General features: G+C 39.1%; 1 protein-coding gene across 1 annotated transcript in view; it reads left to right on the top strand.

The window, feature by feature from the left end:
• slit3 (slit homolog 3 (Drosophila)) overlaps positions 1 to 23,252 on the top strand; it is a 566,711-nt gene that overhangs the window by 340,435 nt on the left and 203,024 nt on the right. The window contains exon 5 of the mRNA XM_028812973.2: positions 4,761 to 4,832. Coding sequence (XP_028668806.1) covers positions 4,761 to 4,832 — 72 coding nt within the window. The remainder of the gene's footprint in view (positions 1 to 4,760; positions 4,833 to 23,252) is intronic.

The raw sequence follows: 23,252 nt of genomic DNA, 5'->3' as shown, positions 1-23,252 counted from the left end.
GTGTCTTCTCAGTTTTGCATCCATATTGTAAAAATATTTTGTTTTACTTTCTGTGATGTATGCCTCAGCTCTAACACAGCTTTTATTTATCCAGAATACTGCTGTGATGATTTTTTTATTCAAACATTTTTATTCATCTATTTTTTATAACATGTTCAGGGTTTTAAAAAACTGGAGCCTATACCAATAGTAATGGACACAAGGCAGGATGAAACAACATAAAGCATGCTTGTACATGTCATCTCAGTTCAGAGACTTGTCTCACCCTGAAAAAAATGTATTTAAAATAAATACTCCTATTTCATTTATTCATTTCAAAATGTTCTGTACTTGTTTCTTCCATTTCTCTATCCTGTGAATATGAACTCCATTCCAGCAACAAGACAGGAATCCATCCTGGATGGGAAACTAGTTTTTTGGAATGCATAATAACATACACATCCACACTGGGTCAATTTTAGATAAAACAGTCTGCCTCAATTGTACCTGTCTAAGATGTGATAGAAAGTTTAAACTTACATGAAAATAGCCGGACTCTATTGGATGTTGTTCAGGTTAGAATTCAAAATAGACTGGTATAACCCACCCCACCCCTCCTAAAATAAGAAAGTATATGTTTCAGTGTCCTACTGCAGACTGTGGAGGGGCTAGATTACATATCTTATATGACTAAATTTCGGTATCACTGAAACTTTTTATTCCTTTTCTTAGCATCATTCCTGTTTCCGAAAGAAGTTAAAGGTTTTCCAAATAATTGTGAAGGAGATCTACTCCAGTCATTGCAATCTTTATTGTTGGAATCCTTGAAATCTTTATCTGTGCTTTCTTGTGCAGATGATGGCTTTAGTTGAACATTGATCACATCTGCACCTGTCCACTTTGTACTGAAACGAAATTAGATTTCTTATTCTCTTGTCTGAAAATTTCTATTTTCTAAGTGCCACATCTTCATTCTAAAGCAATGAAATGCTTCTACAAATGACAATTTCACTTTGAATAGAATACACATGCAGTTTAGTTTTTACAATGTTAGAACAATGTCAATTTACTTATTTATAGAGCACATTTAAAACAACATCTATACTTCCATGGCCAAAGTGCTTTACAATAAAATATATGATAAGCATAAATGAAAAAAATAAAATAAAATATAGTTAAACACAATACAAACCAGCAGTAAATTAAAACAAACAAATGACTATGAAGAAGGAACCATCAGTATCAGTGAAGGTTACGGAAAGCTAGAGAATAGAAATGCACCTCATTTTAAACAGTTCAATTGAGAGGGACTCCTTCATGTAATTAGGTAAAGAATTCCACAGACGAGGTGCAGCAGCAGCACAAGCCCTAACCTCCTTAGTTTTGCACTTAGTACAAGGGACAACAAGAGACAACTGACTGGTATATCTAAGCTCTCTGGATGGCAGGTGTATAACACACAGTTCAGATAAATAACTGGGAGTACACCCATGACTGATTTAAAAACCAGCAAAATTTTAAAATCGATTCTGAAAATAACACCAAGTGTAAAGAGGCTAAAATTATAAATGAAAAATCAGACTTTTTTTCCCCGACCAAAACACAGGCAGCAGCATTCTTGACCAAAGGCAACCTGTTGCATTAGGGATTTGCTAATCCCAGAACACAAAATGTTGCAGTAATCAGGCCGAGAAAAGATAAAAGCATGAGTAATTTTCTCAAGATTCCTAGCAGATAAAAAAGGCTCAACCTTGGCTAAAAGACAAAGCTGGAAAAAGCATTGCTTGACCACAGAAATTATATGTTTCTTAAATGAGAGATTACTATCAAAAATAACCCCAAGATTCTGAACACAGGGTTTGCAAAAATCCACGAAAGAGCCAAGAAGTTCAAAACCAGTTTGATCTTTGGCAGGAGGACTAGCTATCAGTAATTCCATTTTATTTTGATTAAGATCATGAAAATTGTCAGCCCTTCACTATCTTAGATCTACAAGACAATTGTGCAGCCGATTCATTTAAGAGTTACACACAGGAATACATTCGCAGGCCAGGGAATATATCGCAAAATAATAGTGACTGGTAAATTATTTGCCCTTTGTGCATGCTTGCAGTATTCAAGTTGTACACAGGTAAGAAATACAACAAGCACCATGGATAGCAAGTCTTCTACGTCCACTATGTCGGAATGTGGCTTTCTTCTGTGAAGGGTGACCAATCAGGAAATGAGTGAGACGTTGTAAAGAGCAGGATCCAGATTGGAGAAGAGCTAATAATAAGCATGAACAAAACAAAGCATGATTTTTACCTGTCTATGTTACTACATGGGCGGCACGGTGGCGCAGTGGTAGCACTGCTGCCTCGCAGTTAGGAGACCTGGGTTCGCTTCCTGGGTCCTCCCTGCGTGGAGTTTGCATGTTCTCCCCATGTCTACATGGATTTCCTCCGGACACTCCTGTTTCCTCCCACAGTCCAAAGGCATGCAGGTTAGGTGGATTGGCGATTCTAAATTGGCCCTAGTGTGTGCTTGGTGTGTGGGTGTGTTTGTGTGCGTCCTGCGGTGGGTTGGCACCCTGCCCGGGATTGGTTCCTGCCTTGTGCCCTGTGTTGGCTGGGATTGGCTCCAGCAAATCCCCGTGACCCTGTGTTCGGATTCAGCAGGTTGGAAAATGGATGGATGGATGGATGTTACTACACAGAGTCAGTGTTTCCAAAAGCGTTTGGCTCTGGAGAGTGTTTTCAAAAGTCACTGTTTTCAGCATTAAAAACACAGAGGTATTGTGAATTAAAGGCACAAAAATGAGGTAGTGTAGACATAGCCTTATTTATTGAAGACACAGTATCATATGTATTCATTTCCAAAGATGTCTCTAATGTATGTACAGAAGCAACATCAAATTTTCAAGTTTTGCATACCACCAATTAGATATGCATTTAGATTTTCTTTAATTTTAATTGCATCTCCCCCAACTTTTTGATTTTTCTAAACAAAGGAGTAGCCCACTAACCATTAATATTTTACTTATCCCCCTCTCACAAATGTCCAATTTATATTTGACCCAATGTAGGCAATTATTTTCTAATTCATGCATTAGCCAATTAACCTAAAATGCACCACCTTCGGATGTGAAATAATATCCATATGTAACATACTATATACATCATAACATGTACAGTATGTATAATGTTTTCTCATTGGATTGCCAAGTTTTGTTTCCAATGCTTAGTTTGTAATTGTTGGGTGTCTAGGTACACTGATGTCAAAGAATTTCTCAGAGGAACTGCTGATTAATAATAATAATAATATACATTTTATTTCTATAGAGCATTTCCCAGTCAGTTATGGTTGTGTGGCATACCAATACTGGTAAAGTATTAAAAAACCCAAATTTAAAAACAACACAGTACTAGTATTTCTGGATTTTCAGTAAACCATCAGGTTTTCTTTCAATCCTTTACCACCCCCCTTCCCTCTAAACTCACTACTGCAATAGTGGAAAAGCTTCAATTTTGTTTACTTCACACAATGAAACTGCATGCTTCAACACAACCTGAACTTCACGTGGGACTCCCCCTCCCCTTATTACTTTAACATGATTAGGACCTTAATGGGACATCCCTTCCATTATTGCTACAATGTGATCAGGAGTTCATGGGGGGACATTTTTTTCTTTGACGCAATGGTGAATTTTATTGCTTTGACACGATGGTGACTTAATGGGAACAATACCCCCCACCTCCCCTTTATGGCTTTTCCGCGATTCTGATTTCGTGAGGAACAAACCCGCAACTATCCTTTGGTTTTGATGCAACAATGACTTAACAGAAGAAAATATCATCTTATTGCTTCGGCACAATCGGGACTTCCTGGTGCAAAACCTCCCCCTCCCTATTGCTACAGTGTTAACTGGGACTTCACGGAGAACCAAACCCCAACCCTAATTGCTTTGGTGCGATTGGAACTTCACAGCTAACAGGGATGTGGCATGTAGTGCGGAACATAAGGGAGGCTGCAGTAAGATGGGAGTTGTTTTGGAGTTATCTTTTATTTACTTTGGAACCATTTCAGTACTGGTACTGAGGTCTGAAAGCTGGTATCAATACTGAAGTCAAAATTTTAGTACCAATCCAACACTAGTGTCAATGGTCAATATAGTAAGCACCAAAGATGATAAAGCTATAAATCTTTCTCCTTAAAAAACATTTTGGGTCAACAAGTAGGTATAAAAGGAGACGAGATTGGCCAGAACAAAGCAATGGAAGAAGGAGTGGTAAAATTTTGAGTCTAGAAATCAGGGCAAAAGACATTCCATTACTCCCAATGATGAAGCAGTTAATTATCATAAAACTTTCGTCATTCTGACAATATTTATTGTACTTATATAATTTTGAAGTTGATATTAGTTTTCCTAGGAGTGGGGAAGATTATTGGGTTTTCTACCAAATTCTTTAGATTCTACTAAAAATCATTTTTGTGATCTTATTATTTTTAAACATTTTTCAGATTTTCACTTGTAGTTAAAAGGTTAGTTCTGTTGTAGTCCAATTGGATTTTATATGATGCTGAACACAAAAGGGTTTACAATGAAATACCAGAAAGTCAGAATTTAACTGTTAAACAGAATACTTGATACATGACTAGGACTATTCAAGCAAATTCTTTTGTTTTTCTATTATCTATCTATCTATCTATCTATTATAGGGATATTTTGAGTAGCAATAATAAATAAATAACTATTGATGAATCCCTTGATAACAATTGTAAATATTTTTCTTCCGTAGGGATCTGAGTGAAAACCAGATTCAAGCCATTCCTCGTAAGGCTTTCCGTGGAATCACCAATGTCAAAAACCTGTGAGTATATAAGCATGTTTCTCTGTACAAAAGTGCAGTAAATTTGATTGCTGATGAATCTGATTCGTGATGAATTTGTTTGCTGATGAATTTGAAATTTCCTCTGTGTAATTTGCTACCTTCTTCCTGTTTTATGTGTGTTTTGTCTAGAGACTTCAGAATTACTTCAATAATGCAAAAGACAAAGTTTGCCAGATTGGCAGTTCTTAATTATAAAATGTGGGCATTTGTGTAAGAGTACCCTGTGACAGACAAATGTCTAATCCATTACAGTACTTGTTAATATCATAGTATTTGTTCCTACCATGGTAAACTGTCTTTGTGCGTCTGTACTGGAAAAATATCCCGAGTTAAAGAATTAATCCTTTTAAAGAAAGTTTAAGTTATTGTGAGATGTACATGGTAATTCTTACTTGCATGTCACTTCAGAAAAACTGACAATTATACAATATCAATAAAAGGCACACACACACACACAAAAGTATACATAGCATGCAACATAGCAACACATGATATGTACAATACAATTCGTATGGTATTATATATTACATGCAATATATGTGCAAGTATTTGTTTATATAGTGTATATAGTATTTATTATGTTATAATATATTTATTATGATTCAGTAACCTTATGTAAGTGGATAGAAACTGTCCATGAATCTCCAGGCTGAAGTCTTTAATAATAATACTGCTTGCCTTTCTAAGACAGTGAGTATTGTGGTGCTGGTAATGTTCTGTACCGTCATCATGACCCTCTGCAGGGCTTTGCGATCTTAAGCTGAACTGGCGTTGTACCAAGATCTGATGCAGCCAATAAGGATAGATTCAGCTGTGCACCTTTAGACGTTTGTAAGAATATATGGAGAAAAGACCACTGCCCGCAGACATTTGAGAAATTGGTGGCACTGATGAGCATTCTTGACAATAGCCAAAATGTGATGTGCCTAGTTCAGATCATCGGTGATAGTCATTCTGAGAAATTTAAGCTGCTCACCCTCTCAACAACATTCCCTCTGATATAAATTGTAGTCGGAATCCGCATTCTACTTCCTGAGGTCTATGAATAGCTCTTTTTTGTTACTGACATTAAGGTTGATACTACTGTCTTGGCACTATTGAGTCAGCAAGTAAACCTGTTCTCTGTAAGTCGTCTTGTCATTGATGGTGATCAGGCCTATGGTTTTGGTGTCATCAACAGATTTAATGATAAGAGCTGAAGCTGTGTTTAGCCACATAGTCATAGGTGAACAAGGAGTACAGCATGGGGCACAGCACATAACTTCCAATAATAATAATAAATAAAAAATATTATATGTTATTTAATTATATAAAGTGGTTACTTTCTGCACACTTTATTGTGTTGAAGATTTAACTTTAAATGGATAAATTTGCCATTTTTGCCCATCGATCTACCAAAAGGACAAACTGAAATCATGTTTTCAGAATAGTTTGCAAATTTATTGAAATTATGTGGAGGGATTTGAAACAGGACCTGGGGACCTGGGTTCGCTTCCCGGGTCCTCCCTGCGTGGAGTTTGCATGTTCTCCCCGTGTCTGCGTGGGTTTCTTCCGGGCGCTCCGGTTTCCTCCCACAGTCCAAAAACATGCAGGTTAGGTGGATTGGCGATTCTAAATTGGCCCTAGTATGTGCTTGGTGTGTGAGTGTGTTTGTGTGTGTCCTGCGGTGGGTTGGCACCCTGCCCAGGATTGGTTCCTGCCTTGTGCCCTGTGTTGGCTGTGATTGGCTCCAGCAGACCCCTGTGACCCTGTGTTCGGATTCAGCGGGTTGGAAAATGATGGATGGATTTGAAACAGTTAGAACATGCAAGAAAACCCACAAATATCTTGTAACTGAGGGAATTTTCTCAGCTATGCAAACTGCCTAGAAGAAGTCATTTCTGCTGATGGGGTCAATACCAGCTTCTGAGAACAAGGCCATGCTTACTTTTTCTCCAGCAGACCCTTACATCTATTGTTATAGATACAAATATACATCTATTGATACAGTGCATCCGGAAAGTATTCACAGCGCATCACTTTTTCCACATTTTGTTATGTTACAGCCTTATTCCAAAATGGATTAAATTCATTTTTTTCATCAGAATTCTACACACAACACCCCATAATGACAACGTAAAAAAAGTGTACTTGAGATTTTTGCAAATTTATTAAAAATAAAAAAATTGAAAAAGCACATGTACATAAGTATTCACAGCCTTTGTCATGGAGCTCAAAATTGAGCTCAGGTGCATCCTGTTTCCCCTGATCATCCTTGAGATGTTTCTGCAGCTTCATTGGAGTCCACCTGTGGTAAATTCAGTTGAGTGGACATGATTTGGAAAGGCACACAACTGTCTATATAAGGTCCCACAGTTGACAGTTCATGTCAGAGCACAAACCAAGCATGAAGTCAAAGGAATTGTCTGTAGACCTCCAAGACAGGATTGTCTCGAGGCACAAATCTGGGGAAGGTTACAGAAAAATTTCTGCTGCTTTGAAGGTCCCAATGAGCACAGTGGCCTCCATCATCCGTAAGTGGAAGAAGTTCGAAACCACCAGGACTCTTCACAGAGCTGGCCGGCCATCTAAACTGAGCGATCGGGGGAGAATGGCTTTAATCAGGGAGGTGACCAAGAACCCAATGGTCACTCTGTCAGAGCTCCAGAGGTCCTCTGTGGAGAGAGGAGAACCTTCCAGAAGCGCCAACCATCTCTGCAGCAATCCACCAATCAGGCCTGTATGGTAGAGTGGCCAGACAGAAGCCACTCCTTAGTAAAAGGCACATGGCAGCCCACCTGCCTAGATTTTGCCAAAAGGCACCTGAAGGACTTTCAGACCATGAGAAAGAAAATTCTCTGGTCTGATGAGACAAAGATTGAACTCTTTGGTGTGAATGCCAGGCGTCACGTTTGGAGGAAACCAGGCACCACTCATCACCAGGCCAATGCCATCCCTACGGTGAAGCATGGTGGTGGCAGCATCATGCTGTGGGGATGTTTTTCAGTAGCAGGAACTGTGAGACTAGTCAGGATAAAGGGAAAGATGACTGAAGCAATGTACAGAGACATCCTGGATGAAAACCTGCTCCAGAGCACTCTTGACCTCAGACTGGGGCGACGGTTCATCTTTCAGCAGGACAACGACACTAAGCACACAGCCAAGATATCAAAGGAGTGGCTTCGGGGCAACTCTGAATGTCCTTGAGTGGCCCAGCCAGAGCCCAGACTTGAATCCGATTGAACATCTATGGAGAGATCTTAAAATGGCTGTGCACCGACGCTTCCCATCCAACCTGATGGAGCTTGAGAGGTGCTGCAAAGAGGAACGGGCAAAACTGGCCAAGGATAGGTGTGCCAAGCTTGTGGCATCATATTCAAAAAGACTCGAGGCTGTAATTGCTGCCAAAGGTGCATCGACAAAGTATTGAGCAAAGGCTGTGAATACTTATGTACGTGTGATTTCTCAGTTTTTTTATTTTTAATAAATTTGCAAAAACCTCAAATAAACTTTTTTCACATTGTCATTATGGGGTGTTGTGTGTAGAATTCTGAGGAAAAAAATGAATTTAATCCATTTTGGAATAAGGCTGTAACAAAACAAAATGTGGAAAAAGTGATGCGCTGTGAATACTTTCCGGATGCACTGTATATGTTTGTTGAATAAAAGATTGAAACGGCAAATTTTCCTTATGTTTTTATTCAAGTACATCACCATTATCTGTGGGCACTGTTTACATGAATATCTATTGTTGGACTTTTCAAATATGTTGGAAAAGTTAACAATTTCCACGTGGTGTATTTACTTTTCGCATTACTGTAAATGGCCGCCAAGGTCTTATAAGACTAGTGAAAATGTTCACACTATTATAAATGTTTCTTATTTTGTTAACTGTACAGTCCATTTAAGAATGTAGAAAAATATTGTGTCCCTAAACTCCACAAAATGTTTTACACTTCTTATAAGATTTTTTAACTATTAAGTAAGGATGAAAAGGGCTTGATGGCCTTTATGAACTAAGATGACATAAACTTGTTAGTGGTGCTAGTTTATAAGTCTAGAGATTCATGTTCAATTTCTAGACTCAGTCAGTTTTTTTTCTTTTTTTTCTTTTCTTACACATTGCCACATGGATTTTCTCAGTGTATTCAGGCTTTTCTCCTACATACCAAAGATGTACAGGTATTCCTGATTGGCATCTAGACTGGCATGAGTGAATTGACTGTGCAAAGTGACTATGGATGTGTGTATAAATATGACCAGCAATGAGTTAACAGTCCACCCAGGGTTGGACCCTGCCTGCAACATAATATGTGCTCCAGCTACTGTCACCCTGTTTTGGAGAAACATGTGTTTTGATTGAGTGAATGAATGAAAATGAAAAAGAGCCCATTTGTCCATTACACCTCAATCCAATCCCCAACCAATGAGGGACAAGCTTTGTATTCTCTGCCAATAAGAACAGACAGAAATTTCAACATCCCTAACTGGAGAGTTAGGTGATAGCAAAAGTAAGATTTAGTTCTTCTACCTGTTTTTATTTCAAAGATGTAGAACCCTTTACAATGAAAAAAATTCTTATTCTTACTTCCTTAAATTTTTTTTCTTATTTTTTTCTCATTTTAAAAGTGTACTGTATGTTGCATAGATGTAGTACGTGAAACAAATGGTATCTTTAATGCTATGTAAAACAGAATCTTTGGACAACATCGAACTTGCCTGCATGTGTGTGAATATTCAAATGTTAGCTCAACAAATGGTCAAAGATACAGAGGGAAAGAGTCATTGAACTGTATCAGACTTCTCCATTTTCATTGTGTGCTGCTTCAGAGATATATATGTCTTATTCCCAAATTACTTTAAGACTCTTAAATCAGCCTCCATGCACAAAGCAATATATGCAATATAGAGCTTTATGGCTACTCTTCCATATGGGAGATGTTAAATGTTTAATAAAATAAAAATCATGGAAGAAATGACAGTTTTACTTGATTTATTTGAAATCTGATGGTTTCTGGATACATCTAGTGTGAATAAATACTATGTTTAACTTTTGCATGCTGTTAATTATGCTATATACAGATTAAATAATTCCAGCATTCTTTATGATGTCCTCCTTTTAGAGTATTGTGATTTATTAGTCTTGCAGCTGTCAGAAGCAAGTCTCCATCTGCAGAATATGTTTGGGTTAAACTAATATTTGTATTGATATTGAAGTCCTGTGTGACGCCGCCTGCCCGCAGCCATACATCCACATACTCTGCCTCCCTGTCAAACCAGGATATATCCGTCAACGGCTTTTCAATGGCAGATAACCTACTTGACCTGGCGAGATGAATTTGTTCACAACAGACACATCCTTATTCTTCTTAATATTGTAATATCTCTCAGATGAGCTCTATTTCTTTTTCTGTGGAATGCAAACACCATTTAACTTTTTCCTGCCTATGCAAACTTTTCCTTTCAAGAAAATGATAAAATCATTAGATGGATATGATTATTTTCTGTCAACATTACTTACTAAATGCTCCCACATATTCAGTCCATTGTTATTTTAAATTGTGCTTTTCACAGTGAATTGCAAAGTGATTTTACTTTGCATGAGCAGAAATCTGGAAAGTGCATATTTAAAATGACAGTCACATTATAATTGGTTGAGATTTAGGCTAGCAATTCAACCTGTTAAAATATTGTTTTCTTTCTTTCTTTCTTTCTTTCTCTTTCTTTCTTTCTTTCTTTCTTTTGGTATTTTAATATTTTTTTGAAGAAGACATAGGTAAAAGTTATCATCTTATTTTTATTATCTTTTTTTACTCTGTATTACTTGGGATACATTTGAGAGCTATATTGTGGCATAGTTCCCAATGCTTGATCTAATATTGCTTTCCACTGCTGCAACTATTAGTATGAAGTAAAGCATAATAGAAATAGCTTTTTGTGAGTACTGAGCAGCTGGATATCATCATGCTTCCCTCTTGATCTAATTTGTAGGCGATGACCTTCTCCCATTATGATTTCAGGTTAGTATCATTGTGTAGGCTTAAAGGAGCTACAGAAACATAGGATATTACTTTGACTGGAGCTTTGTGTTTGTTGTCCTTTTTTTTTTTGTCCAGCATTGTTAATTGACTTTGATGACTGAACAAGCCCTGCAGTATTAATGTACCTGACAGCGATTCAGCCTCTCTTCTTGGTTTGCGGCTTGTGCAGCATTCTGCATTTGATCCTGATTTTAAGGGGCCAGTAGTCTTATAGTGTGTCAAAATCCTGAAATTCCAGGGAATTATCTTAAGTATTCTGGATTATTGCTGTTGGTGAATAATATGCACCAGGTAAAGGAGGCCTGCAAGTGATATGGCTTAGAAAGTCAATTTGTCTGGAGAAGGCATACTTTAACCTTGGAACAATGATTTTCAAACTGGGAGCCTTGGCCAATTGGGGGACTGCCAAGCTTAGCTTTGGAGGCCACCGCAGTCCTGGCAAGTTTGACACACTTAAAATAAAAGTTCAAATTTTAAATATTGTCATTAAATTGTCTCATCAATTTTTTAAATAAAAATTACTGAAAATGTTCTTAGATTGTTGCATAAAAGTTAGATGCCTAGGTTAATATAGCTTTGTCTAGTGCTGCGATTCTCAACTTGTGCAGGTAACCGACTAGCTGTCACGTATTATTCAATGGAACTAAATAAATAAATAGGGGAAAAGCGGAGCTCACAACGATCACTGGTTACACAATGGCCAAGTCCATGTTTCCATGCTTGACAGTGTTTCAATTCCACTGTTCTATTTCAGAGTGCTCCTTCTGCAACACTCTATTCCACTCATATCAATTCAAAGCCTCCCTTTGCTTTCATATGGTCCAATAGTGCAACTCCCAGAAGGTTAACAATGGAAACTTCAAAAATAAACATGTAATGCACCATTTTAGCCTATTTCAAGGTCAGTAATTATGAATATGATGTTATTTTTGATTTCTGATCTTTTACTGGAAATCTAGTCCTCTATGACAAATTTCTATTACAATCGAAAATATTTAAGACTTTAAACATTTAAGTTGAGGCACACATTTTAATATTTCAAATATCTGATGCAACTGTTCTTGTTTATTTTGTACTTCTACTTTTGAACACCCTAAATTAGGGCATCTTACGCTAATTTAGACTTTTTAGTTTTGATAAAAAAATGTTTGTGTACTATCACTTTTAGAAAAGTTTTAGAAATTCTCAGACTATTTCAGAGGAATGCACATTTAGGAGAATGACAAATGTTAACCTGCAGTGGGTTGGCACCCTGCCCGGGGTTTGTTTCCTGCCTTGCACCTTGTGTTGGCTGGGATTGGCTCCGGCAGACCCTTGTGACCCTGTAGTTAGTATATAGCGGGTTGGATAATGGATGGATGGATGGACAAATGTTAACAATTATTAATCATGAAATAAACATATCTAACATTTCCTTTTAGTGATCATAAATATTAATCAACAATGTTTGGTAAGCATTGTCGTTGTTTAAAAAATAAACACAGGAACAGGCTGAACATATGAAACAGGCTTATTCTTCACATTAACTTTAAGTTACTTTTTCATATATAACTTGTGTGTCATTTTTTTTACTTATTTTCATCTCAATTTTTATGTCACTGTATATTTTTTGTAAGTTAACAATATGAACATTTAGCCTTTTTTTGTTTTTCAGTCCAGGTCAAGCCACACCACTGTTCTTACTTAATAAAATAATGAAAAAGTATTTTGCATACATAAAAAAAATAAAAATATAAAAAAATACCTGTAATCTCTTGTTAATATCCCTAAAATTCAGTACTTAACCATTTAAAACCAACATTTGAATTCTTGGAAGGGGTATGCCAAGTTTAAAGGTTGAGAACCCCTGGCCTTGAGATATCACATACATTTGATCATATTTGTGTTTGCATTTAAGTTGACCAGAAGCCAAAAAATTTTAGGGGGGTTTGGGAACCCCTGCTGCAGAACATGCCTATCTTGCAGTATCATGAATAATGTAGTAGTATGACACAGAAGTACGATTGTTTAAACCTGATGGGAGCACAAACAGGCAAGTATTGTGTGTGCAAGACATGCAAACAAAAACAAAACTTGAAAATAAGAAAGCAAATATTTGTTCACATTATTCTGGGATAATGAATTACTTTTCACTTCATTTTACCTGACTTGCTATTTCAGATTTTGACCCCTCAGTTGTTTTTTTAATTCCTTAATTACAAGCCAAACAATAATGAAATACAAAACGAGTCAGTACATGACAAGCTAACCTGTGTCCATAATATGATTTGTGAAAGTAAAAAAAGGTGAAGGTCTCAATAATGTTGATCTGCTCAAGGCCACAAAACATTTTGATGGTGATTTCTGCTGTGGCATAATAAGAGCACCAGAAAGCCATGGAATTATATAACAAGTTAAATAAACAACAGGTATCACCTTCTAATTATGAAAATGGTTGGAGTTTGAGGCCCCCAACTTAGTAGGTCATCTGTTGGCTTACTTCACATCTCATTTTTATTTGGCTGCCATTTAAAGAAAAAAGAAGCATTTTAGAAGGTTGTTAAAGGTCTACAGGACTGTAGTGAGACCAGCTGTGTTATATGGGATGGAGACGGTGGCACTGACCAGAAAGCAGGAGACAGAGCTGGAGGTGGCAGAGTTAAAGATGCTAAGATTTGCACTGGGTGTGACAAGGATGGACAGGATTAGAAACGAGGACATTAGAGGGTCAGCTCAAGTTAGACGGTTGGGAGACAAAGTCAGAGAGGTGAGATTGTGTCGGTTTGGACATGTGCAGAGGAGAGATGCTGGGTATATTGGGAGAAGGTCGTGGATTTTAGGAGGACCAGGCCCCTCCTGGACCCCGTGATCATCAGAGGTGACTGTGTGCAGAGGGTGCAGACCTATAAATACCTGGGAGTGCAGCTGGATGATAAATTAGACTGAACTGCCAATACTGATGCTCTGTGTAAGAAAGGACAGAGCCGACTATACTTCCTTAGAAGGCTGGCGTCCTTCAACATCTGCAATAAGATTCTGCAGATGTTCTATCAGACAGTTTTGGCAAGCGCCCTCTTCTACACGGTGGTGTGCTGGGGAGGCAGCCTAAAGATGAGTTGACGACTCACGCCTGGACAAACTGGTGAGGAAGGCAGGCTCTATTGTAGGCACGGAGCTAGACAGTTTGACATCCGTGGCAGAGTGACAGGCGCTGAGCAGGCTACTGTCAATCATGGAGAATCCACTGCATCCACTAAACAGTATCATCTCCAGACAGAGGAGCAGCTTCAGCGACAGACTGCTGTCAGTGTCCTGCTCCACTGACAGACTGAGGAGATCGTTCCTCCCCCAAACTATGCGATTCTTCAGTTCCACCCGGGGGGGGTAAACGATAACATTATACAAAGTTACTGTCTGTTATACCTGCATTTTCTATCTATCTATCTATCTATCTATCTATCTATCTATCTATCTATCTATCTATCTATCTATCTATCTATCTATCTATCTATCTATCTATCTATCTATCTATCTATCTATCTATCTATCTATCTATCTATCTATCTATCTATCTATCTATCTATCTATCTATCTATCTATCTATCTATCTATCTATCTATCTATCTATCTATCTATCTATCTATCTATAAGGATGTTAAGGATAGAGTTGCCAGGTAAGAGGAAAAGAGGAAGGCCTAAGAGAAGGTTTATGGATGTGGTGAGAGTGGACACGCAGGTGATGGGTGTAACAGAACAAGATGCAGAGGACAGACAGATATGGAAGAAGATGAACCACTGTGGCAACCCGTAATGGGAGCAGCCGAAAGAAGAAGAAGTTAATGGCAAATTAAATGAGTAAATTAAGCAAAGGCAATTAAAATGATTGGAAGAGAAGTCAGTTCACAGCAGAAATTGGTTACTTATTAAGAAAGTGGCAGAAAGGAAATCCTTCAGCCAATGTGGCCCTCCAGGGTCGGAGTTGCACACCCCTAACATACAGCATAATTTGTCTAATTGAGTAACAGCTATAGAGGGAATAACTGAAAAAAAATCCTTGAAACAGATGTGAAAGTGCTTTATGTACTGGAGGGAAGAGTAAATAGCATGGCCTCATTAGCAGCATCAGTCAGCAAGTGTCAAGTATTAATTAGAGGAAATTCTGGGAAGAGGTTGCTTCACTAGTAAATTGTGTGTCATCTGGTAAAAGAAATCTTTCTGAAGTCCATCCATCCATTATTCAACCTGCTATATCCTAACTACAGGGTCACAGGGGTCTGCTGAAGCCAATCCCAGACAACACAGAGCACAAGGCAGGAAACAAACCCCGGGCAGGGCGCCAGCCCACCACAGGGCGCACACACACACACAAACACCAAGCACACACTAAGAACAATTTAGAATCACCAACGTACCTAACCTGCATGTCTTTGAACTGTGAGAGGAAACCGGAGGGAAACCCACGCAGACACGGGGAGAACATGCAAACTCCACTCCTAACTGCGAGGCAGCAGTGCTACCACTGCACCACCATGCGCCCTCTTTCTGAAGTGAAAAAGAAAATCTGTTTATCCACACGTGCAAAAGCCATTTTCCATAAAAGGAATACTTCATCAGAAACTTATTTTTATGTTACTTACCCGACGTACTTTGTAATAGTGCCCAGAGAAAAAATGTTAGTCTCGTGTTTTCATGCAGAAATAGAAAGAAACAAGTTTTTGATATAGTACAAGTCAATAGAGACAAATACTGAACAAAATCACATGATTTTTTTTTTGTTCTTTATTTCGTCTTCTTGTATTAGGAATTTGTTAGTTTTCGCATACCATTTGGGGTCAGAGCGCAGGGTCATCCATTGTACAGTGCTCCTGGAGCAATTACAGGTTAAGGGCCTTGCTCAAGGGCCCAGCAGAGTAGGATCTCTTTTTGGCAGTGACGGGGATTCGAACCGGGCAAACTTTGGGATACCAGCACAGATCCTTAGCCTCAGAGCAAAAAATATCCAGGACAAAAAAATCTTGTGTTACTTATGTCACATAATCCACATGTCAGTTATCCAGTTGTATGCACATGTGCAAAACACATAATGTTTTGCTAAAATATTGCTAAACTAGTCATTAAGCCCGTTACAATAACGGGTGCTAGAACAGTAGTGCATAAACATTAGTAGGAACAGTCTATATTAAATGCCAAGGGACCTTGACCTCATTCTTTTTGTTGCTTGTATTTTTCTTTCTTTCAGCCTTTCTTTTGTTGATGTTTACTTGCTGAGCTGACCGTTCTTCATGGGCTGCCGCCGTGTATTGTGTGTCTTTAATTTTATGTGACAATAATACTGTCTTGTACGTCTGCTGGCTTGTACGTTCATAATATACCTTTAATTTTCTCTAGCGGTAATACAGGCGTGCGCGTCGGTAATATGCCTTTAATTTTCTCTGACAGTAATACTGGCTTGTATGTGGCTGTAATATGCGTCACTGTATTGTGTACCTTTAATTTCCTCTCACAGTAATACTTTGTATTTCCGTAAAACGCCTCTAACTTTCTCTGACAGTAATATCGCGCATCGCACCGTGCCCCATGCATGCGCAGTTCACCAGACGACACACACTCACGGACACCTGGACGCACACAGGGATTTTATTAAAGAGGATAGTTTCTTCCAAAATAATCAGCGCACAGCATAAACAAGAAATTAAAGCCTCATGAATGACACTTTTTCAATAGAAGACAGGACTCTTGACCAACAAATTAGGTGGTTTGTATTATATCATAATATTGTATAATATTTATATCATATTATATTTTATAATATGTATGTCATACATATTTTATCTTCATTTTCCATAACATCATGAGATTTTTCTTGGCCTTCATTACAAACTGCATGAGGTAAGTAACATATAAAGTAATTTTTAGATGACTTATTGCTTTAAATAAGAATGAAAGTCTGTTCAGTGTCCTGACCATAAATGAAGGCATTGGGTGGTAGCATTGTTCCAGGGACTCATAAAGCAGGAAACCAAAGCCTTTGTGTTTCAGGAAAGGTATTGTTGATAAGATGAAATTTAAATAAACATAGGGAAGGGTACAGCCAGGAGTGGGATTTACAGCAAAATTTGACTCAACAAAACAGACTGTGCCCAGCCAGGAAACGGATAGGATTGGCAAATATGTAGCTTTTTCTTGATTCTGTGCATTAAAACATATGAACAGTCTTCTTTGGTGAGTAATTTTATCAGGTGAATTCCTATTGTCAACAAGACTATAGACTTCTAACAAGTTATGGAACCCCATGCAGCCAGTTTCCAACTTCTCAGAGCTGGGGTTTTATTTGAGTTTTAATGTCAGCCAAAAATAACTTTATATAACAAACAAGGGCCAGAATGTATCAATAAACAACTTATCACCACATCTTCTTTACAAACAAGACACACAGATACCTCTCCGCTCATCACAATCATATATTTTGTGTCACATCTCTCTTTATACTATATAGTCTTCTGAACATTGCAGTGGGTTAGGAAAGCTACCAGCAGCCACAGGACCAAAATCAACATTGAGTGAAAAAATTGCACCTGTACGTACAGTTTAGTGAGACCAATAGTTAAGACACATATGAGAGTTTGCAGCTAAAGCAAAGGACATCCATCTCCATCTACAGAAATATGCATCATAATTGCATCAAAATGTGTCTTATTTTGAGAGATGAGAGATGTTGGTTGCTCCTTCATAAACTCAGATTGAGTAGTTACCCTGTGTACACAATCCTGGTTACTACGACCAATTGGCTGATTTAATGTCATCTTTTAAATGGCCCTGAAAAAATTATTTGCTTTCACTCCCAGAAACTCGACCTTTACTGTCCAGCATGAAGATAATTTTTAACTAGTAACCCAATGAGGCAAGATGAACCCATGCCAGCATCCCATGTGCCATTATATCTCTCACAGAGGCACCAAGGTTCTCTCCATTGTTTGCTGGATGTGTGGTGAAAGAGCATGGGTGGTGATACTCCTTATCCTGCATTAGTTTGGGCTTTTATCCACATAAGAGGGGCGGTTATTGTTGAGTTACATAGAGAAATTGCATCTGGTATTGCTGGCACTGGGCAACAACAACTTCTAGATGAGGCAATGGTCTTTCCCAGGATATATTCACCCAATCTGGGCCAATTTAAAATTGAAGAGCTTATATGTATTAATTGCACCCCTGGCATAGTCAGTAGAAAGCATACATTAGATATACAAACCAAATTAGATTAATTTCCCAGAAGTTTTATTCATTCAAATTAGCATTTTGTTAAATAAAAAATATTAATTTTGTGTTAGGTTGATTGGCTATTCTAAACATCTCTCTATGAGAGCCGTGTGTGGTTTTGTGCATACGTTTAGTTTGAGGTTCCTGCCTTTTCATTAGTGCTGTCTGTTAAGTAGCTTGGTTCATGCTCTCTTATTAATCTGAGAACAAATAGGTTGAAATTATTTTTGTTAGCTTGTGATTCAGTTCAACTGCCACCTTATAGATTTGATTAATACCGGGATTTACATTTTATCAGCAACACATCATATTTCAAGCATGTGGCCAATTTAGAATAAAAATGTTCACTGGTGATTACGCCATTTATTACAGCAGCAGCAATTATGCAAAAAAACGTTTTATGTTTTGGAAAAATTTTATCCAATCATGTAATAGTATTCTTGCAGTCACTAGAGCTATGCAATCAAGGCTATGCCCACACTACTATATTTTAATTTGCTTTTCTTTTATGGTAGAATATGGTTTTTTTCCATTACAGGTGACCAACCAGGGAATGAGATATTGTAGTGAGCAGGGTCTAACCAGGGAAAACGCTATTAGAGTCTGAGTTTTGAAATCGCATTCAACAAGTGAATTCGCATTCCAACGCTGAGACTGTGTCTTCAAATGTGTATGACTCTGGAGAGTGTTTTCAAAAGTCTCACTTTTTGGGAGTTAAAAATGCCAGGTGTAAAAGGCGCTATATAGCGCCCGACCCGGCACAGACTCAGGCAGAGGCACGTACTTTAATAAAAGGCTTTTTTATTTCTCTTCAGCCGTGGGGCACGCCTTCCCCGTGTCCCACAGGCCCAACACAGTCCCAAAAGCACTTCAAATACAACAACTCACGATTAACCACACTTCTCTCCACCTCAGCACCACCACTCCTCCTCAGGCTTAGTCCTCTTCCTCCCGACTCTGGCTCTCTAAGTGGTGGTGGCTGGCCCTTTTTATATCCCACCCGGAAGCGGTCCAGGTGCTTGGACACCTGGTCCTAATTGCCCTTCCGGGTGGGGCTGAAGGTATGACCAGCCAGGCTGCTGACTCCACACAGCTCCCCCTGGCGGCCATCCGAGCCCCCAACCAGGCTGTGAAGGACTCCATCTCCCATGGAGCCATGCGCCGGGCTGGGGAATCATTGGCTGCCAGGGAGGCTGCCACCAAGCGTCCCGGGGGAGGTATTGAACAGTCCATGGCTGCTCCCCCGGAACAGATGTAGCAGAGGCGTCCCTGCCGGGCATGGGACCCGGCTGTCCTTTACACAGGGTAGTGTGGACAAAAACAAAACGAATGTCTGCATTTGTAAACAAGAAAGTAGTAGCTTAGATGAAGAAAAGTCTTTGCTCAAGATATAGTGAAAGTTGGTCAATGGTCAACGCTGTCAAAAACACAAGTGCAATAGAATAAGGTGTTAAAAACATATGGCCGTATTCTTGTTTGGAGGAAAAGGGGGTGAAGCACATTGCCTTGGTACTTGGCATAACAAATTAAGCAAACCTGGTGCTCATTTCTGAGTGAAAATATCAGCGTTCCAACTTGTGATCTTCCCACCTTATTTTATTTACAGAAATTTCTGGTTGGGCTTTTAGAAGATTGCTGTCAATTTGCTACTTAGCACAACAAGCAATTAAAGATAAGCTGTGTTTTTTTGTGAAAAGTAAATGCAAACTAAACACATTACTCTTGCATTGCATAGCTCCAAATACAAGTCAACAACAAAAAAGAAACTTCTGACTGACTTTTCTGACTCACTGGAAATGCAACATTTGAAACTATAGTAAAGTACAAGAGGAAAAAAAAGAAATGTATTAAAAACTATTTTCTTCTCATATCTTGGTTTCCTGTAGGTTAAGAATATAAGAAATTTGACAAATGAGAGGAGACCATTCAGACAATCAAGCTTGTTTGTTTAGCTAATAGCTTCTTCTCCTTCTTTCAGCTACTCCTGTTAGGGGTTGTCACAACAGATCATCTTTTTCCATATCTTTCTGTCCTCGTCATCTTGCTCTGTTACACCCATCACCTGCATGTCCCCTCTCACCACATCCATAAACTTTCTCTTAGGCCTTCATCTTTCCATCCTACCTGGTAGATCTATCCTTAACATCCTTCTCCCAATATACCCAGCATCTTTCCTCTGCACATGTCCAAACCAACATAATCTCACCTCTCTGACTTTGTCTCCAAACCGTCCAACTTGAGCTGACCCTATAATGTACTCATTTCTAATCCTATCCATCCTCGTCACACCCAGTGCAAATCTTAGCATCTTTAACTCTGCTACCTCCAGCTCTGTCTCTTGCTTTCTGGTCAGTGCCACTGTCTCCAACCCATATAACATAGCTGGTCTCACTACCGTCCTTTAGACATTCCCTTTCACTCTTGCTGATATCTGTCTGTCACAAATTACTCCTGACACTCTTCTCTACCCACTCCACCCTGCCTGCACTCTTTTTCACCTCTCTTTCACAATCCCCATTACTCTGTACTGTTGATCCCAAGTATTTAAACTCCTCCACCTTTGCCAACACTACTCCCTGCATCTTTACCATTCCACTGACCTCCCTTTCATTTACACACATGTTATTCCTACTGACCTTCATTCTTCACCTTAATAGAGCATATCTCCACCTCTCCAGGGTCTCCTCAACCTACTCCCTACTCTCGCTACAGATCACAATGTCATCAGCAAACATCATAGTCCACTGGCCATCCTTCCATTTTGGCTTCCTTAACATCAAATCTACTCTGCCATCATAAAAAACAAGCAGACAGGTTTAATGGGTTAACCAGCAAGAGAACTGAATCGGTAGGCAAGTATCAAAGCTAGAAAGACAAGAGCTTTGGCAACTAAACCGATAGGAAAGCTACCCTCATTGTTTGAAAAAGAAAACAAAGCAGGGTCAAAACTAGAAAAAAAAAACATTCACAGAGGTTTCTAAATGTATACACAAAAGTCAGATAACGAAAGTTTCACCCAGATGCTATTTGTGCCATTGCGGAATTGATATGGAGGCACAATCACCACAGGGTCATGACCCTGTAAATCACCTAATAAACAGAAACCAAAATGGAGATGTTCAAATAAAAACAAATGGCATTGCAGTATCTTTCAATACCAGCACAAAAATAATTACATTTCACAAAGCAACACATACAATTAAACTACTGTCACCAGTTCGGGTGCCACCAAGCCCACAAACCCCAGTCACACAAGACCCAACAAACCCTGGTTCAATAACTGGATTATTAATCCACACAACTCTAATGATAACAATAAACACAGTCAATATTCAGACTTAAATGCTCTCTCTCTTTCTCTTCTCCCCTCCCTCTCTTTCTCTCCTTCAGTGAGTGTTGCCCACTACCTCTGACACAATGAGGTATGACAGGGGGCTCCTTTTAAGATGGACACGGAAGCACTTTTGGTAGCACACCGTGGCTTGTTGGAAGCATACAGAAACCAGGAAGGCCTCCAAGGGTGGCACCCTGTATTGTCACCCAAGGACCCCAACAGGGCTGGGCTTCCAGTTTCCAATTCCCATGTGGCCCTGTGGATGTCCAAAATGGGCCCATTTGTGAGGAACACTGCCACCTATTAATTTGGGGGATGAACTTCTCCCAGTTTCCATCTGTCATCAGTCCATCAAGGTGTCATAGCCAAGTAGTGTCCACAATCTGGCTATCCTTCCATTTTGGCTTCCCGGCCAGGCAAGAAATCCTCCTCCATCCTGGCCAGAATGCCTGTATGTCCTCACGGGTACTTACAGTACTTAACCAAAAATCTTCCTGACCATAAATAACGTTAGTACATGGTAAATATGTTTAAAAATATTATCCATCCATTTTCCAACCCACTGAATCCGAACACAGGATCACGGGGGTCTGCTGGAGCCAATCCCAGCCAACACAGGGCAGGAACCAGTCCCGGGCAGGGTGCCAACCCACCGCAGGACACACACAAACACACCCACACACCAGGGCCAATTTAGAATCGCCAATCCACCTAACCTGCATGTCTTTGGACTGTGGGAGGAAACCCACGCAGACACGGGAGAACATGCAAACTCCACACAGGGAGGACCCGGGAAGCGTACCCGGGTCTCCTAACTACAAGGCAGCAGTGCTACCACTGCGCCACCGCGCCACTAAAAATATTATCCTTCCCAAAAAAAGATTAGATTAAACATGGTTGATGACAAAATCCTTTGCAGAGGGTGTTTGCTGTAGGACAGTGTGCCCATCTTGTATTTATAACTGAAGTTCCTTTTGCTCATTTAAGACAGTCTGAGAATAGCCCCTTAACATGCTTTGGAACATCTTAGAAGTTTTATTCCCTTTTGCAAATTATGGATGTTGCCACATCTGTTACAATGTAACATAGCAACCATGACAAAAGGTGAAAATAAATCTGCAAGCTGTGTTATTTCTCACCTTTCCATAATTTTTAAAATATCTGTGGTTAATGAACCCTGTAGATATACATTAGCCTCATTTAAACTTAGTTTCTATTTGTATTTTCTGTACAACTTGCCTCTATTTTTTCCATCATTCTAGCTGTTTCTCCTTATTTGAAAACATATTGAAAAACAAAAACTTGTTTTTTTTAGGTTATGTAGACAAGAGTACAAGGAGATAAGGTGCAAGGTGAAGAGAGAGGTGGCAAAGTTGTTGATGAGTTGTATGAGAGGTTGGACACTAAGGAGGGAGAAAGGACCTGTGGGCTAGACAGAGGGACCGAGCTGGGAAAGATGTGCAGCAGGTTAGGGTGATAAAGGATAAAGATGGAAACGTACTCATAAGTGAGGAGAGTGTGTTGAGCAGATGGAAAGAGTACTTTGAGAGGCTGATGAATGAAGAGAACAAGAGAGAGAGAAGAGGTTGGATGATGTGGAGATAGTGAATCAGGATGTGCAACGGATTACCAAGGAAGAAGTAAGGACAGCTATGAAGAGGATGAAAAATGGAAAGGCTGTTAGTCCAGATGACATACATGTGGAAGCATGGAGGTGTTTAGGAGAGATGGCAGTGGAGTTTTTAACCAGATTGTTTAATGGAATCTTGGAAAGTGAGAGGATGCTTGAGGAGTGGAGAAGAAGTGTAC

Source organism: Erpetoichthys calabaricus, chromosome 11, assembly GCF_900747795.2.
Source record: "Erpetoichthys calabaricus chromosome 11, fErpCal1.3, whole genome shotgun sequence".
NCBI lineage: Eukaryota > Metazoa > Chordata > Cladistia > Polypteriformes > Polypteridae > Erpetoichthys > Erpetoichthys calabaricus.
This window is presented reverse-complemented; position numbering and strand designations above follow the sequence as displayed.